The 19,473-nt window shown below is 39.9% G+C and overlaps 1 protein-coding gene across 6 annotated transcripts in view; it reads right to left on the bottom strand.

Annotated features, from left to right (window-relative positions):
* Positions 1 to 19,473, bottom strand: part of LOC127962221 (neurexin-2-like) — a 408,062-nt gene that overhangs the window by 346,930 nt on the left and 41,659 nt on the right. For all 6 annotated transcript variants that reach the window (XM_052561735.1, XM_052561731.1, XM_052561733.1 and 3 more), the window contains exon 2: positions 6,802 to 7,997. In XM_052561735.1, coding sequence (XP_052417695.1) covers positions 6,802 to 7,513 — 712 coding nt within the window. In that variant the 5' untranslated portion in view covers positions 7,514 to 7,997. The remainder of the gene's footprint in view (positions 1 to 6,801; positions 7,998 to 19,473) is intronic.

Raw genomic sequence — 19,473 nt, 5'->3', positions numbered from 1 at the left:
CAGTGTGTTTCCCACATAATGACCGCGTAATGGTCCTTTCACACAGGACACGGTATGCTGGGTTCAGCGTTGCCCTTCAGATACAACGCGATTTGCGCTGCGCTATGGCGTTGGCGGAGTTTCAAAAACTTTTAGCGGGAGCTCTTTCATAGTCTGTGGTTCCTCCTTTCGGTCAGCAGCAAACATGTATCTGTCCCGTTGTAAGAAGCGAGCGATAGCGCTAGTCCTGCTGATGAGAATTAAGAGAGAAGCAAGGAAGAAGAGGCTACCCTCAGGTCCAGAGAACAATTTGGTGAATTCAGGCTGGTTACGTTACTCTAACGCTAATATAGCTTCCTTTTTAGCAGGCCCCTTAAATGCTTGCTATTAACTTGTTTGAAGGTGGTTCTTCTCAAAATTGACAGCGGTGTGTTCATGACACTAACGTTAACCATTCAACATCGAATTGATTCCGTAATCTTCCGGTAACAGTAGGCTAACTTTACGTTCGCCAGCGCATGACGATGTTTTGATTCAGACTGCACAAAGAGAAGAGAAGATATACGGGTCCGTTGTGAATGTGTCTGTGAGAGCAAATGTAGTGTAGTTACAGTAACTACAGTAGGTGCATCAGAAATGATTAAACCAGAGGGGACATGTAAATAAATCTGAGCTGAACACGCGTTTTTTTTTTTTTTTTTTTTTTTTTTTTACATATTGTTTCAAAGCAGCTTTACAGACATAACAGGGAAATGTTGAAATAATATAGTTAAATATAAGTAGGTAATACCTATTGCTTGACAAATAAAAAAAAAATATATTTTTTTTCTCATTTTTGCCTATGTAGGAGATCCCTGTTTATAATTATTATGATTCTAATGATGACATGAGTAATGATACATGGTGATATTATTGATACACATTAGGGCTGCACGATGTGTTGTTTAAGCATCGATATCGCAATGTACAAATCCACGATAGTCACATCGCAGGATGTGCGATGTAGGCTGTCGTAGTTGATCCGTTATTCATTAACTGTATGGGCCAAAGAGCGCGCGAGAGAGAGAGAGAGAGCGCGAGCGCGCGGCCGGCGACACACTAAATGCCCCTTACGAAAATTAACCATGGTTTTACTACAAATAAAACCAAAAAACCATGGTTACTATAGTTAAACCATGGTAACCACAAAATAACCACGGTTTTGCTATATTAACCATAGTTTAACCATGGTATTTGTAGTAAATCTGTGGTTGTACAAATGGTGGTCAACACGCCAAAAAACCATGGGTTACTACAGTTTTACTATAATAAAACCATGGTTATTTTTCATAAGGGGCGTGGCGCAAGCGTCTCAGCTGAGTGGCGTGTCCGTTTTTAATTCGGCTCCCATGTTAACAGGTTAGAGCTTGCAGACTGCCTGCGTGAGACGTGCGGCTCAGGCCGAGCGGAAAACGCGTGCATGCTAGAAATAGAACCGACGCCTATTTATATTGCACCTGTCACTGGCCTAAGAGAGAGAGCGCGCGCGCAAAGCGAGTCCCCGGCCGCACGCTCAGTGTCTTCAAACAACACGAGCGCCGTCTTGCTCTCTCTCCCTCGCGCATATTAATCAATTGACACGATGGTGTCGATGTTTAAATCATTTAAAATGAGAATGTAAGTGTGCTCACCCCATTTTTGTTTGTAAGATTTTTTTTTTTAATTTCATATCGCAATATATATCGCAGAAAAATAAAATATAGCAATGTAAATTTTTCCCAATGTCGTGCAGCCCTAATACACATGCTTATTCTTTCTCTGTCTCTCTTTCTGCCCTACAGATGGCTGAAAAAGGTGAATGCTGTAGCAGCAAAGTGTGGGACTACTTCTGCAAATACTTTAACTTTAGTAGGCCTATTATAATTTATTTACAGTACACACACAGACTGTTAAAACCAGCTTCAATTGGAAGAAAGTAAAAGTGTTAAATGTTTAAAACCAGACTGTTTTTTGATCATTAAAAAATATATACTTTTGATGTGCAATTGTTTAGTCATTGAGACTGTAATCTAAGGCTTTTTTTTTTTTTTTTTTTTTTACATAAACCCCTTCTGGAAAATGGTTTATACAGCCCACATACATAGAACAGGCAGATATTTTGCTATTGAATGTTGTGTAAGTGCAGTTTATAGGAAATGGGTCTAATATCCAGTTTATTTTAAAAATCAAAATATCGGCTTATAAATTGGCTCTTTTTGAGTTAATATCGGCATCGGCATCGGCCCCCAAAAATCCATATCGGTCGGGCTCTAGTCACTAGATAAAACCGATTATTTTAGCGATTATTTTTTCAATGCATCGATTAATCTAACAATTAATTTTTTCAGACCGATTCGATTTCGGTTTCGGTTATCTCCCCATTAATTGACTACTAACAATTTATAAATGTTGATTTACATATCTGAATGAAAAAAAAAACATGAATTCCTTAACATTTCAATATATGTTTATTGCTCTTAAAATTACAAAATAAAAGACTGACTAAGAATGCATTACTTTGCACTTGTATAGAGATAGCATTCAATAAAACCTTGAAGCCTTGAAAACACATAGCTTACTGAAACAAGCTTACTGAACACATAGGGCCTAGCTTACTGAAAAAAAGCTCTTCTTTCAGATGAAAATAACAACAAAAAAGGTCACCCAAAATACTTGCTTAGAGCAACTGAAAGAATACAGTAACCAAAGTAAACTTGAGGGCTTTAAGCTAATAAAGCTAACAAAAAAAATAAAAAAATAAAATAAATTACAGTGGGAGCAAGCAGCCTGTCATGGAGAAAAAAAAATCTCTGAATGCTCCACATGAAACTTTGGCGTTCCGCCCTTTTTCTATCGTGTTTAATGACTTTGGTTAATATGCACGAGGGAGAGAGAGAGAGAGAGAGAGAGAGAGAGAGAGAGAGAGAGAGAGAGAGAGAGAGAGAGAGAGCAAGACATCGCTCGTGTAGTTTTGAAGACTGTGAGAGCCGGGGCTCTCTCTCGTACGCTCCCTGTCATTCTACATCACTCACCGATCAAATAAGGCTTTGACAGCCGCCAAAGAAAAAAGATCAATGCAGAAAAACCCCTGGATCGGTTATATAACATTGCACAGAATGTTGATCCGGCCATCGCGTATATTCAGCGCACATAAGGTAAACGTTTTGCAAACGTTTTTTAGAGAAATAAAAACAGGTTGACGAATCGATGCGCATATTTTGCGTCAACGTATTTTTTGCGTCAACGTCATCGATGACCCAGCCCTATCTCTGGATTTAAACATTCTTCGAAACATTTAGGATAAAGTACACAAAAATATATAACACTGTTCTAGTGTTTTCTGGATATTTTAATGAAAAAAACTTACATATTGTGCCTTTAAGGGACATGAACATATATAAGAGCATTTACTAACCTAACTTAAAGTTGGTTTATAAACAGACTGTTGTTTATAATTGTTAGCTAATGGAACTGTATGTTAGTATATTCAGAAGTCAACCAAAAAGAAGAAAAAGTGCTGTAAAAGCGGTCAATATTTTAGTTCATGGCACTTAATCCACAAACCAACGTTAACAAATTGAACCTTACTAAACCTAAAAAAAAAAAAAAATTGAAAGGATGTGACTCAGTCAGCACTGAAAAGTCAAACAGTATTTAAAGTAGCAGCAGTTTTCGGTCTCTTTGCTGAGTGCTTTAGGTATCAGTTCAGAGCTGATAGCACATCATCATTAAACCTGAATCGCTCTGTGATTGGAGATGAGAAGTCACCAACACAAACCACTGGATCAACATCAATTACAAAAAAGCATCACAACGACAGACGCGATTCGGAAGAAATACTGCACCAAATGTGAAGATACATGTACTCTATAATAATATAATATAATATGTATGTAGTCGAACATACATTACAGAAATGGATCATCTAACCCTGAAGGGCAAACACTAGACTCCTTAGCTGAGGATTCCCCAGGGAAATAAATCTCTAATGCAGAAACTAATACAGAACTCACACAACGACTGCAGCGTCCGTTTAACGAGATTATTCCTGCTGTGTCATTCGCAGAAAGTCAGGGCCAATAACTCAAGTTTCTGCCCACAAGCTGCTTTACAGTTTCTCAAACACGTTGACACGGAGTGAAGGAAACACATCACATTCTCAATATCCTCTTTCTCAAAAGGACAAACGTTTCCTGCAGTCACAGCGGCGCTGCATTGGTGTGCTGCTCTCAGATTAGCCGAGAGCCAAGCGGTGTCAAACTCTCCACGACTTCCGGCTCGCATCCCAACACCGAAGAGAGAAGACTATAAAACATATAACCAACTTTGAGAATTTATACAAATTGAAGAGATTCAGAAATTACATAAGCTATTTACATATTTTCCACAAGACAAAAAAAATAATAACATTTTAATTCTGTTCTTCATAACGTGTTTCATTCTTAAGCATCAGTGAATGTTTGCAGCTTTTGGTTGTGTTTGAATCTCTCAATCGCCCTCGGTGTGAAAGCTGTATCTCAACATCACGCATTTGTTGCTGGGTAGGGTTCAAATGTGCAGAAGATTTAGGAAAACCACAGAAAGTGCAGGAGCTTCAGTCACTGTTTCTGAGGAGCAGTGGACAGTTGAACTGCTCCGGAGACAGAAGGGAGTCATGAAGAAGAGATCAGAAAACACACAGCATTGTGTGTGTCAGTTCAGTCATTACTGTGTCTGTGAACAGAGGCAGAGATCTGTAAAAGAGCTTCACCACAGCAGCACTACATACATATTTTGTTTTTTTTTAAAGTACGTAAGTAACTTTATGTTCCAACTAATTTCCCTAAATGATAAATATCCTGCAGGTTATTTGAAGTAAACATGCAGCACATATTCAAATGTATATAAAGTTAATACACATTTATATTAGGGCCGGGACTTTAACGCGTTAATTGAGATTAATTAATTACACAAAAAATAACGCGTTAATTAAGATTAATTAGTTACAGAAAAAAATTCCCGCATTTTTAATAACTTATTTTTGCACCGTGGAACGTTTCTCACTGGATGAGTTTCACCGGACCGATTATACTGAAGCACCAACTAGCGTTCGCATATCACGCAGCACATCGAGCCTCAAGTATCACCTCAACACAAAACATATAGCAGCTAGCGTGGACTTTACACTTTATGTTCAACTATATATTATTTTGTTGGTGCAACAGTTTATGTTGAACTCTTTATTGTTTTGGCCAAGGTTATTGAGAGTTGGACTTAGTATGTTATGGCCTCTGAAGCAACAGAGAGATGTTTTCTAATAGTCAGTGTTTCCAATGTTCTGGATGTAATTGACAGTATTGTGTTTTACTTAAAAAACACTTTACAGAAGGTTCCAGCACCTATAAGCTTCCTGAATTTCTGAAATTTACTATTTCTAAATTGTTTCTAAATATGCTATTGCTACACTTCATGGCAAAAATTGCACTGGTCTGCTAGACTTGGTTGAACAAAAATAAACAATATTTTCTTGCTTAAGCTTATGTATTCAGTCATTATTCAATGGTATACTATAAATCCATGTGAAAAAAAATTACTTTGCACTGTTCTCAGATCAAATATTTATATGCGATTAATTTCGATTAATTAATTACAAAGCCTCTAATTAATTAGAATATTTTTTTTAATCGAGTCCCTGCCCTAATTTATATATGTATAACATGTTGTGCTTATTACAGTTTTGATCACTGTGCTATTGTTCTTAATGGGTTAGTTCACCCGTAAGTGAAAATGAGCCCATAAATTACTCACCTTGATGTCATCCTAGGTGTACAGGTATATCCCATACGGAGAGGTAATATATTATCATATATGCGAAGCACCATTAAATATATAGAAATATATTTTAAAAATACATATGTTGCGTGTGTTAGGCTATTTGTGAAATGATATTCATGCCTCATATAATTGAATCTAAATGAATAAATAAATCTAACATTTTTCCTTAATATATACATTTATGTGTGTGTGACTATATATGCACAATACAAATAAATACAATACACACATACTGTATAGTATGTAAACATAAACATAATAACTTATTTGGCATTTATTTTGAATGCGATTAATCACGTTTTATTGTTTTGCAGCCTATCAAAAGTTTCCAAATACATTTTAAAAATTGCTAAATTTGTTGCTAGGTGCATTTGTTACTAAAGTTGTAAATTTGGCAACAAAATTGCTAAGTTGGCAACACTGGCCATAACTCAGAGATGTAACCAACAGAATGACGTGAAAGATGAAAAATAAAGAACTGGCTGAGATAATGGGCAAAGCGCAGATGAGGTGAGATGAGGAGGAGAGATAGAGAGAAAGAGTAAAAGCAGTGGGTTTGGAGGAGAGAGTAACAGATGATGAGTATAGATGAGTGTAAAATGGATATCGCCCAAGAAACTGGATTGCTTTCTGGAACTGAAGACAGCGAGCGATTGGGAGAGAATTGAATGAAACTTGCTTCAGAGGAGAACAAAATATAAGAAGCAGCGATTCATCTCTCTTAGAACAGCCTGAACCGTCTAAAGGGCCTAACACAAAATGTTCAGAAGTGTCCATTCAGAACAGCAACAAAGAGATAGAGAAAGTCCAATCAAACCAGCACTGCAGTCTGTAAGAGTCAAGGGTTCTGTAGCATGACCATTACAACAGATTGAACGCCATAAACAGAAGAATGAAGCACGGAGCAAAATGAACGACCCTCGTCTGAAACATTTCCTTTGGATGCATCCAAACCAAGGCAAACACAGAGAAGCAAAAGAAGCTTCTTACCTTCTTTGCAGTATTTCCCTCGGAAGCGTGTGTGGGAGCAGTCGCAGTGGACCTCGCCGAACTGGACGCTGCAGTATCCTCCGTTGAGGCAGGGGTTCTGCTTGACGCACAGATACTCCAGATCGTTATGAATGCCGTTGCTGTTGAGAAGAGTGGGAGGCATCTCGCCCACCTTCAGATTGGAGATCAAACCCATGAACGGAGGCTCGTACTTGACCGTGCTGGACGTGAGCGCGGAGAGACGCACATCCGGTGGGATGCCCCCCACGAACAGGTCGCTGACGACCGCCATCTCCTTGCGCTTGGAACGCACCTCCGCCACTTTGGTCTCCCCGTCCACCATCAGCATGGTCTCGCGGTAGTTGCGAGTGAGCAGCACCATGTGCCAGCGGTCATCGTTGACACGGGTCTCCATCTGGAGGGCGGCCGGCTCGGCACAGTGGATGGCGAAGCGCAGCTGCAGGTGTCCGCCGCCGATGATCAGCTCCAGAAAGTCACAGTTCCCACCGTCGTCCAGGTACAGAACCAGTGCCTTGCTCACATTGGTCTTCAGGCTAAAGCTGAGCTCCCCGATGGAACCGGCCTCCCAGCGGGCGTAGCGAGCCCACTGCCCCGGGGCTCCACCAAACTCCAGGGCCCCAGCCGACAGAAAGAGTCCGGCCAACAGCAAGGGCCACAGGGGCCAGAGAGAGGACCAGCACCCGGACTGCATTTCACCCACCCCAATAATACAAGCTCAGAAACCTGCTCTCGACAGAGCTGAGATAGCACTCAGAGTTTCTCTTTGACTACGATCGCAGACAAGGCCAAGACGGGCCAGTCGTTCAGTTGTTTTCTCTCTTTTCTGGGCCTGTCTCCACTTTATCCAGACTCTATCCGTAGTCTCTCCATTGGTCGGTGCATCAGGCACGGGCAGGGGGTGATGAGGGATCGATGGGGATTCCTGCTCTTTATCCTTAGCTTGGTTGCCAATTTAAGTTTTCTGTGAGAGGCTTCCAACTGAGATGCACTGTGATTCTTGGTTTCCTTCAGGCTGATGCTGAGAGGCGGGATGCAGCTATCTTGAGTCCTGTGGACCACAGGTGATGCTCATGACTGAGTCTTTATGTGCGGGTCATTTGTCCATGTTCATCCAAATACTCTTATCCTACATGAGAAACGTTCTACTGGCCTCCAGATTCCAGCCTTCTCCAGAACTGCAAGACAAAAGGGAGCATTTGATTAGCTACAGCAGCATACTGAATACAAACAGACAGGCTTATGGTTTCGAAAAGGATATTCATTGACAAACACGATTGACAAATGCCTAACCCTGCGCAGACACTGATATTTGAGGATTGTGCGGTCATCCAAATAACTGCTTGTGGTGTTTCAGAAGTGTTAGCTGTGAAAATGACCTGCTACAAGCTAAATCACACAGTCAGCTTCAGGAAGTTTGATACGCTGCCGTTTGCCTGTGTGAACCAGCCTTCAGAGACCAGCAAACTCAATGCTCTGACTTAAAACTGTGAAAATACCAAAGTCATATTTCAAAGAAACAAAACACAAGAGAACACACAAACGCTCAGCCAGACCTTCACACTGCATCGTCTCTCATTACACTGATGTATCTTAATGAAGATCTGTGCTGAACACTGATGTTCATATTACGGCGCTGCTCTAATCTCATCTGAAACAAAATGGAGACGTTGTCTGGAAAGGCTGATTGCTCTTGAACCCGTCGGCCTACACTAAGACCTGCCCATTATTTCTGAAGAGAGAATTTAACTGCCCGCATGAAACGCTCACAATTAAACACTCGTCTTCCTCCACCAGATCAGCCCTTCTTTAGATGGGAGCTATTCCTCAAACTTTAACTGCTTGTCATCCTCCTCATTTGCAAGTCTCTGAGAATAACAGCATCTGCCACATGAATAACTGAATGAACAACCACTAAGAGGTAAATGTTTAACTTTACTGAATTAGACCTCTCCCATCCCTTCAACCACACCCCCTCAGCAGAAAACACCACCGTCTAAGGAGATACCAGCCAACAGGGACGTGGGAACTATATTGTGAGGGGGGGGCGGTGTTTCCATGGTGACGCGTCATTGCTTGTCACGTGACACACCGCAGCAGCAACAGCGCTGAATGAATGATGATCTGCTTTTATGTCATTTTTCCTTTTTTATTCAGAATATTCACAAATGTGTTAGCTATGGCATGAAATATCTGATATTCCAATTGTCAAATACATGCAAGTGGAAGTATATTGTTGTTCAAACACCTTTATAACGATGGCGTTAGTTGATCTGTATGCGCGATGGGTGTCGCCGTGTTAGTTTGTGCCACAGACGCAGTTGAGAGAATCAGATCTTTTGGATTTACAACCTCTTATGTTTACAACACGTTAATTCATCCACTTCTCCTGAAATACCTAAAAGTAAGTGTCTGGTGAACTGGGAATAGAATAGAGTAAACATTGAAGTTACTTACACAATGTGTATCTGATATGAATAAAACGTGTCGAATTATAATGGAAAAGATTATTATTACCTCTTCCATAGACATCAGTGTGTATTTTACAAACTCTAAATGTATTGTTTTCTTAGTACTTAAGTGAATTTATATGTTTGAAACCTAAAATAAACAGTATGTGGTTGAAAACACTGAAAGTTGTGATATATGACAGCTCTGAGCGCGCCTGTCTCCGTTGATTATGTGATGCACTTGATCGTACGCTCCAGGGACCAGCCTAGACTGATTACACCTGTGTGATCGTACGTGCGAAAGGCACAACATTTTGAAATGTAGGCTTAAATCAAACACATTTTAATTCAGATTCTGTATATATATATATATACATATATATATATGTATGTATATATATATATGTATGTATATGTATATATATATATATATATATATATATATATATATATATATATATATAAAACAACGACAACGGAAAACCCCCCAGCCCCCCGTGTTCCAACGTCTATGTCAGCCAATCAGATGTGGACAAATTGATTGACAGGCACAATACGCTAACGATCTCCTTCAATCAGAACCGTGTGCATGAGATTATTCTGAAAGATGATGTCCTCACATATCAGAGATCACACACACACACACACACACACACACACACACACACAGCTTTAGTGTAACATTTATTATAAATGCTGCAAACTAGTATGTTAATATTGAGCGACCACACTGAATAAATCTCGCAAGAGAACTCGGAGCCATGCTTAATACCGAGCCATTTATTAAAGGGTCAGTGATTGTCAGATGATGATAATAAACCTCTTCATGCGTATGAATATATAATGTCCACTTCAGAAACAGCAAAGCACTTATTCAACATCCACGTGCCCCATGGGTCACACCACTGAGTGTGTGTGTGTGTGTGTGTGAGAGTGTTTGTGTGTGTGTGTGCGTGTGTGTGTGTGTGTGAGATGTGCTTGGTGAATCTGGTGTCGGCAGCACTAGGACGAGTCTTAATGTTTGTTTGTGCGCTTGGGTAAGTTTGTGTGTGCATGTGAGACTTAAACTCGATCTATCGGCTCATTTTCTGCTTGGCTGCTCTGGTTCTTTCTGAACTGTGCCATCAGGTGCATGGTGTGCACTTCCTCTTCCACAGGAAACACTGCTTGACAGAGGTCATAGAGCTGTGTTGACCTCTGACCTGTAACCTCGTTGTGCTGCAGTTAAAAAAAAAAAAAAAAAAAAAAAAAAAAAACTTTTTTCAGTTGTTTCATTTCTTAAGTGTTATGCAGTTTTGCTTATTTCTTTTTACACCATTTTAATTAAACTGATGCTTGTCTGTGTGTGTTTGTGTGTGTGTGTGTGTGTGTGTGTGTGTGTGTGTGTGTGTGTGTATATAGCATGACTGTGTCATGTTTATCTGTGATCCTCAGCTGTGTGTCCGTCACTGAAGTCAATTCTCTGTCAAACAGCTGTAACATCATCATTTCACTTCATTAGCTTCATTTAAATATCAGCTCATTAAAAATAAAACCTCCTAGAACAGGCGTCTGGTTCGATGTTCACACAGTTAAAACTGACATTCATTTACACCGAACAAACTCCCCAGAGATCTCGGTGTTACACGTGCTGCATGTGTTAGAGCTGAACTCTCCGTCTGACTTCACATCATCTCCAGCCGGTTCACTTCAGTGTGTCTGTACAGAGAACTGAACCACACAGCTCCCGAGAGCAGCCAAAAAGAGATGAAGATCAACCCCCAGCTGGAGGAGCTTTCTTCCCCATCATCCAATCCAGACAAACACAACGACATTTGAAGCAGTTTATGAGCTTCATCATATTCTGATTTGGGGATTTCAGGTAAATGATTCTGTACATGAGAAAACAAAGTAAACTGCTGCCATCCACTTAAACAGAGACAGTCTTCCAGAACTCTTCTGAACAAGAATAAGATTCAAAGGGGACCACTAAAAACTACTATTCTCAAGTATGCACTGGATCAGCTCTCAGTCGACGTAGATAATGTAGTTCTGAAGGTCTACAGTTTCTTTTCCATCTCTGCAAAAGGAGAGGGTCCCTGAAGGAGCTCTGTGCCTTCTGTGATGTCATGCACCATGTGGTCACTCAAGCCTGCTATCAGTCGCCTGCTCCAGAACTGGACTGCTCTCAAGTGCTGTTTCATTAGCATGGGTGCTAAACTAACAAGCAATGCTTCTGGCGTTGAGGACGACGAGCCTGATCTTGTGGAGGTGTATCTCCTCTTATGTAACATCCTGACCCTATTTGAAGAAGTGGTCAAAAAACTGGAGAGGAATGACACCACATCAGCTGACCTCTATGCCATCATGCACTCTTTTCTGACAAAACTATCTCAGAGAAGAGATGATGGGTTCTATGGCTATCTAACTAAACCATAGCTTCAGCGTCTCTCTCCATCTGATGCTGACGTTGCCAGACAGGAGTTTACCGCCTAAACACTTATGTTAGCAGATGTTAGCAGGCAAAACATCTCCATGGATATGCTTTATGATGAGTGTGTTACTGCCAACAACATTGTAAAGCATCTCACAGAGCATGATGACTGGCTGTCCAGGAGAACAGTGGATAGCAGTTCTACAGGCAGCTGATCTCCCGAAAAAACCTTGCTGTGGTGTCCTTTGTCCTCAGCATCCCACCTTCCACTGGGTATGTGGAGAGGGTGTTCTTGGCAATGACAAATAAATGGTCAGATGTACGAAACAAATGTTTAGTTGGACTAATAAGAAGTGAGCTGATCATTTTATATTTTTCTTTATTAGCTGTTGTTTTATGTATTATTGTTTTGCACTGGAAAGAAACTTAACTACTTAACTATAATGGAAGTATAATTATATGAAGATATCTGCACTACACTTCCTTAAAATGTTGTCTAATTAAATTATATATATATATATATATATATATATATATATATATATATATATATATATTGCACTGGAAAGAACATTCTAGAAGTCTAATTCTATTGAATAAGTTTGCACAAGGCTACAGAAAACTGTTGTTTATTTTTCTTCAAATGCAGTCTAAGCTGAAGAGTTTTGAATGTTATATGTTGTATTTGTTTAAGTTAAATAAATAAACGTTAAAATGTTAAATAAAACATATTATAAACTAAACAAATCCATGGTTTATTGCTGGCAAAATGATCATGATAACCTTTATATTTCACATCTATGTGGTTCAGTCTTGTATATTGATTAGGGCTTCTTTGCTATACTATGAATATATTGGCCTAATAAGTTGTATTATAATATGCTATTATGTATGAAATATATTTATCTAAATGTGTCAGTTAGTTTCCACAATATTCACCAGAAGTCATCATTTCAGGGGTTATTTTTCTACATTTTCATCCGTGGGGGCATGTCCAAAAACTTCAATATATAAAAGTGCAGAGAGCAAAGTTATGCATTTGCCGCTTCCTCCTGCCGTTACTAAGCAACGGTGTAAACAGCTGCTGGCTTGATGACGCAAATAGACCCAAATAACACGATCTGAACACAGTCCAGCGGGGAGCAATCGAACCTGGGTTCGGACCAGGCAAGCCAACCAAATGTGGAAGCACCCTACATCACATAGAGAGAGAAGCCCTTAAATGAAGGCCATTTAACAACATTACCATGGCAGATGAGTGAACCCCTGAACAAATAATCATCAATTAGTTTCCCATCACTGATCATCTGTCAATCAATGGCCTTCAGTCGGCTGTGATCAGATCAATCTCTCAGAGGTTAGGGCCATTCACAGGACATTCTCAGCCGCTCCATCTGTTTTTACATTAATAACGTGTTATTGTTAAACAGTGTAAGATACTCTTTTCTTGTTTTGTTTCAAATCAGCTTAACACCAACAATCACGATGTTAATGTTTATAATATCTTAGTACCTTCATGTCATATAGTCACATTTAGCTGGAAAATAATATGGTTTATATTTTGCGACAAGCAAACGAGCAGTAGAGATTTGCAATGTAGTATATATTGCTTTATACTTTATATTCTGTGTAATGTCAATAAACTTGGACACACTTAAATATTCATCTTTATATCTACACACAGAAAACGGTTTTCTGGGACACATCCAAGAAAGTGCAGTACATCAGGAGTTAAACACCGAAAGACCACATTAAACCGATGTAAAGGAGAAAATCTACAGGAGGCTTTAGACTGGAAATGACACTTTATTCATGGTTTCCAGAAGATTCATGAAGGTAAATTAAGGCTTTAAGTATTTGTTATGACCAATTAAAGAAATTAAGGGATACATTACAGGGAACACAATACATAATTAGTTCTCTAGATGTGAATGTCTAAGAAGAACAGCATGGGTGTATTAGCAACATTTCAAAGTTGAAAATACAACTTCCAATCAATCCCAACGACTTCATGATTAATTTTACAAATAGCTTAACTAGAATATGCAAATAACGTCCACTGAATATGCTGAAAAAAAAGTGAATAAACTACATAAGTAGTAGTCTTGGTTTCTGAGAAATTAATCAACATGAAGTGAATTTATGATTAAAAAGGTCAAATATCTGTCATAGAGCTCAGAGAAATCAAAAACAAGTTTTCATTCCCCACTGAGAGATATCTGGTGTCGAGTTTAACATGAGCAGGAACTCAATTAATTTGTTCAGTTTCCCAGAAAACAGGACTTTACAGCCTCATTTTGCATCTCAAGTAAATGTATCCTGATCTTTATGTTTAGATGTTTGTTCTTGAAAAGAAGACCAAAACACTCATTGAATCATTGACTGATGCATGCACTGCCTAAAAAATGGCGTGCATTAGTCTGCCAGTTATCCAATAAAGGCAGCGGCTGTGTACACTAAGTGCAAATATCTATAGATTCTATTTATACCATGTTAAAATGGCAGGAGTTTCTGCTATTTATACTACTTACTGCAAATAGTGCCAATTATCTGCACCTCAGTATTGTAGTACATTATAAATCAGTATGCAATAATAACTTATTGAGTGTAAATTTAATGGATGCCACCTTATTGGGACAATAAAGCCCCCCCTACCCTCAACTTTTTCATTATTTACTTAATTTTCATTGAAAATAAATGCTTTTCTGATGTGATTTAAAATATGAAAAGGGAGAAAAAAATTCACCAAAAGGCAGGTTCTAACCCGGATCGATCACGTCACACGGTGTAGGACACACTGTTTGACCTTCTGCACCACTGGAGCTGACTGTCAGGTACTGTCTTTTGCAATCTTGACTATCCGAAAATAACACGTTTGGCGTGCAATATGTATGTTTGCATGAATAATAACTGATAAAATTATCCACCCCATAAATATAGTGTTAACAAACTTTGAGAATGAGCATCCCTCCAAAAACATCTACATTTCTGTCTCTTTTGAAGTGTTAGAGTATATAATTAGTAGTATTTATAGGGGTTATTATAGCACAATTCTATAATAAGGGGGTATTTACAGAAACCCCCTGGACCTCACTAATTTTCAAAGCCTTGCTACGGCCATGATTCTGACACATGATTATGAACTGATGCCCAAAATGCAACATGAATATATTGGCTCATCTAATGCACGATCATGTTCGGTCAGTGACTCGGGTTCAGCATGTGTTCCTGCTGCACTGACCCTGCTTTAATCCAAGCAGCAACCTCCCGCTCTCTCTCGTGAAGCCCATACGAAAGTGACTTAACCTGTAATCCATCGACTGGCTGCAAACGAGAGTCCATCCAATATACTCCCCATGCTAAAACTCTACAGCAGAAAAAAAATCATGTTTACTGCCTGGTTAAAATAACTATTTTGGTCTATATAGCTAATTTTGCCCTTCTTGACAACTGTGAGGGGGGTCATCTTTTATATTAAAGTTCTGCATAATTAAGGGCGGGGCCACTTGAGTGACAGCTTGATGGCAGTGGTTTCAGCAGCCAGCTCCTGTGCAACGATGAGCATGAGCTCCAGTGCAACGCATCACTTCCTGTCAGAGGAATGGAGGAGCACATGAAGGTCAGAGGCTCCACACAACACTGTGCTGATAAGACTCTCCCCGGTGTATCTCTCATCACAGCGCTGATAAGACGCTCTAGGGCACTACTCAGGGGACGAGGGGGCCTGACCTTCAGCGCTGACGTGTGCCGCTATCTGCGCTCAAACTCCAGTGTGTCTGGGTGGGATCGCTGCGATTTCCTCAGCCTGACCCGATCTGAGGCCAGCCGTGGGATCTGCTTTATAAACACAGATCTCAGGTCAGAAATTATTCGTTCAGTCATGTGCAGCTCCGCAGGGCTTCAGGGCCGCTTGTAATCTCACAGCAGAAAAAACTCCTGTAACATGTCACCTACAGGCGAGCGGAAACATCTGAAACAATAAAAACAGTGTTCCTCAGCCATACGCCTGTGGGTTTAACCTCGAGCTAATGATGTGCATGTTTAGGTGTGCGTTTAATAATATGCATGCTAATTAACATATTTTGTGTGTTTTGTGCTAACGGCGATCTGTCATCCAGCAGCAGAGGAACACAACACCTTTGGACAGACATGCACCTTTCAGCTAAATGTTTAACCTCCTGTGTCTGAAGATGTTTGTGATTGAGTTTGATTCATTCGGACAGTTCATTTACACATTGCCTCATGTGCAGCAGTTTCTCATGCAGAAATGACAGGAGACAAAAAGAGCACTGGATTATCTGGATATTTACCTATTCCAATGTAGGAAACTGAACTCAAGTTACTTCTATCATTTGTCCATGATAAAGCAGTATTTTATTGAGCATGCAGCTTGTGAACGACTGGTGAACACAACTGATTTAATTCCCAAACAACATCAGAATATGAGCACTTTGTTGAAGCCCTAACTTCTTTGCTCAATGTTAAAGAATGAAGACACAATTTTTTTTGGTTTCAAATTTCCAATTTTTTGGGGAGAGTATTTTTCATCTGACATTTTCAAACACAATATTTGCAATCTAGAGAAAACGCAGTCCCTGATTCTCTACGTTTATAGAGAGAAGCTACTGTTTCTCTCCACAGCTCTTCACTCTGTTACACAGGTAATATTCAACAAGCATTTCATGAAGCATCATGTTCTCGGACCTCATCCGTCTTCATCAATACAGATGTTTGTGACAGACAAGTCAGATCTGTTTCTGCTGCATATGAAAGCTTGAACACGTTCGCACCGACGCATCTCTGACGCTCACATCGTCCCTCGGAGCCGCGGCGAGGCTCGTCTTCTCATCAGGCCGCGAGGCGTCTCTCCAGGACTATAATCACTTCTGCCATATGGCGCTCGGAGGAAGCGCGCTGGGCAGAAGTTTAATGCGCTTGAGTGAAAGTTGCTAATCATGGCTGTAAATCTGGGCTAGCATCTCATGCTATTCAGATCAAGCTTGGTCCCGCCGATCATTACCCTAGAACACCGCCTGCACATTTTCTCTCTTCTCGCTCACATTCCATCTCTCAAGACAAATATATTTATCAAATCAGCACTGATTACTTCTGCTGTTAATAAACCTATTTGAGGTGCTTTTGATTAGCCAATTAAATGCAACACGTCTCCTAATGGAGCCACTTTCCGGTTACATTTCTACACTTAACAACGCCTCTGCTGCGCTTTCTGCCGTAGAGCGAGTGTGTACTTCCTGTTGAACAAGATCTTCAGAAAGACTGAGTGAAACACTGAAAGCGCTGCAAATACAGGAGCACTGGACGAGCACATGGGCACACACACACACACACACACACACACACACACACACAGCAATGCTGTTAGCAATGATCACAACTGTCCTGCACCCTCCACCATTAATCTCACTGGTGTTTAAATGTGGAAAGTCTCATTTTAATGAATGCTCTTTTAAGGGCAGATAAGGACTCTGTGATATATATTATATATGATTTGACATTATCGAGTATATCGCAAAATACAAGCGAAAACACGCCCAGACAGTGCACGCATACACTGCATGATGTAGGTTAGACCAAAGCCCTGTGCACACAGAGAATGATAACTATTAATATAATAATATTAGCTTCCACGTCAGCGAATTATATTGTCTGTTTATTTAAAACGCACACTCGTCTGCCACTTTAAAATTCTCCAGTTTGTTATAGCAGAATGTTTTTATTGTTCGTCATCTGGAAAAAAAAAATGGTTCATTCCAAAGATATTGTTTATCCGTGTCTTTATCGTTACTGCTGTGGAGTGGACTCTGCTATTCTTTAATACGGAGAAAGATTTTATCTTTAGCGTTATCACTGTGTCATTTAGCCTCTTCAAATACATTTAGTATTCCTCCCAAATTCAAGATTAGGCAGCATGATCAGATTAATGTCCTTGTAATTCCCCATATCACTTTTATCTCTTTTATATTCACAGCATCTTATAATGTTATATCACAAGAAGAGTACAGTTTGTCTCCAAATACCAGCACAATTACAAATGTGATATTGATCTGATGAACAGTACAATAAAAATGTATTAACATTAATTGACTTACATTTTAGACACAACAGATTTTTTTTTTTTTTTTTGACAACGAAAATAGTTGAATTAACGCACACCCATAGACCAGAAATGTCTCCGTTCCGTCAGATGAAGAGCAATAAACTGAAGACAAACCCTGCAACCTTAAATCCCTCTCTCTCTCTCTCTCTTTTCATTTCCTCCTGTCCGGCTTGGCTCGGCTCAGAGGGCAAAGGTCAATCTTCACACAGCATGTGTATCAGATATGACCTCTTCTCTGAAAAACTAAGATCTTCCTTCTGCCTCTGGATAATCATATTAATAATGAATAATTCAGTCTGCTAACAATTCCACCCTCAGTCATCTTCAAATACATGCAAACTACTGCAAATCACTGGCAAAACTCATGCATGCATATTAATGGGTGGGTGGGGCTTTTCATTCTCATCAGCATCTCCTGTTGAAATATGAATGTGTTCCAGCAGATGGATCTCTCTGCAGATTCCCTGTGTCTCAAACAGCGGCGTTTAAAGAAAATCATTCCAGCAGATAGACAGAAAGCGGGTGCTCTTTTCCTGTGCTTTGAAACAGCGTGGCCTCAGCATCAATCAATCAATCAATGCTGGAGATGCCGATGAATCGCATAAATGATTCAAATGTCTTGGTTAAGAGATTACAGGGAGACTCTTATTGAAAACAAACAGACAGAGAACTGCTGGACTCCAGAGCCTTTGATGCTGAAATCAGATTATTGAACTAAATGCCCAAAACGACTGAATCAGCAGCGAGATCCGATCCGAAACCTGAGAACGAGCCGCATCAGTCTGTGCCTGTATGTTTCTTGCACCACGGGTTTGTGGATGGACTCCTCTTTCCATAGGCTTAATGTTTGTTTGTTTTTCTATTGTACAAACTGCATTTTCTATCACCCTACACCTAAACCCACCCCTCACACCAAACTGCAGCCATATTTACATTCTTAAAACACTCCATTCTGTGTGATTTATAAGCCTGTTTCCTCGTGGATTCCAAACAATGTCCCAACAAGGTCCAAATTTACTAGTATTACTATCCTGTTGAGGATGTGTGTTCATGGTGTGTGTGTTAACATTAATGACTGGCAGCAGCGTCTGCTCTCAATGCACAGATCCAATACACCCTGGTTTTCTTTCTCAACTCTTTACTTTCATTTAAGACATAAGCGATTATATTTATGTAATATTTAGATATAATTATGTGTGTATTTGTCCATTCGAATGTGAAGAAATGAAAAAGAATGCGAGAAAGAGAGCTCATCAAGTGTTTGTGAATATAAGAGGCAGCTTTTGTGCATGTAATTTGTGTGTGTGTGTGTGTGTGTGTGTGTGTGTACATGCAGTGCAGAAAACAGCATGCAAGTACAGAAGTGAGTTCTATTTTGTCTTCTTGCAGTTTAATATTTTACACACTCTCTCACACGAACACACACACGTTCTCTGTCTCCCCCTCTCTCTCTCTCTCACACACTCACTCTCTCACGCACACACTAACACACACACACACACACAGGCACGAGTGTGAAATGGCCACCGCTTGGCCTCCATTTTCTGGACAGGCTCCGTTTTTGCCGTGACTCTCGGTCAGACTCTAAGAGTCTGTTATTAAAACTGCTTTTTCACCTTCAGCGATACTGCAGCCTCCTGTGGCTGTAATTGAGCCATTTTCTCTCCATTTGG

The sequence above is a fragment of the Carassius gibelio genome, chromosome B7 (genome assembly GCF_023724105.1).
Source record: "Carassius gibelio isolate Cgi1373 ecotype wild population from Czech Republic chromosome B7, carGib1.2-hapl.c, whole genome shotgun sequence".
Lineage (NCBI taxonomy): Eukaryota > Metazoa > Chordata > Actinopteri > Cypriniformes > Cyprinidae > Carassius > Carassius gibelio.
This window is presented reverse-complemented; position numbering and strand designations above follow the sequence as displayed.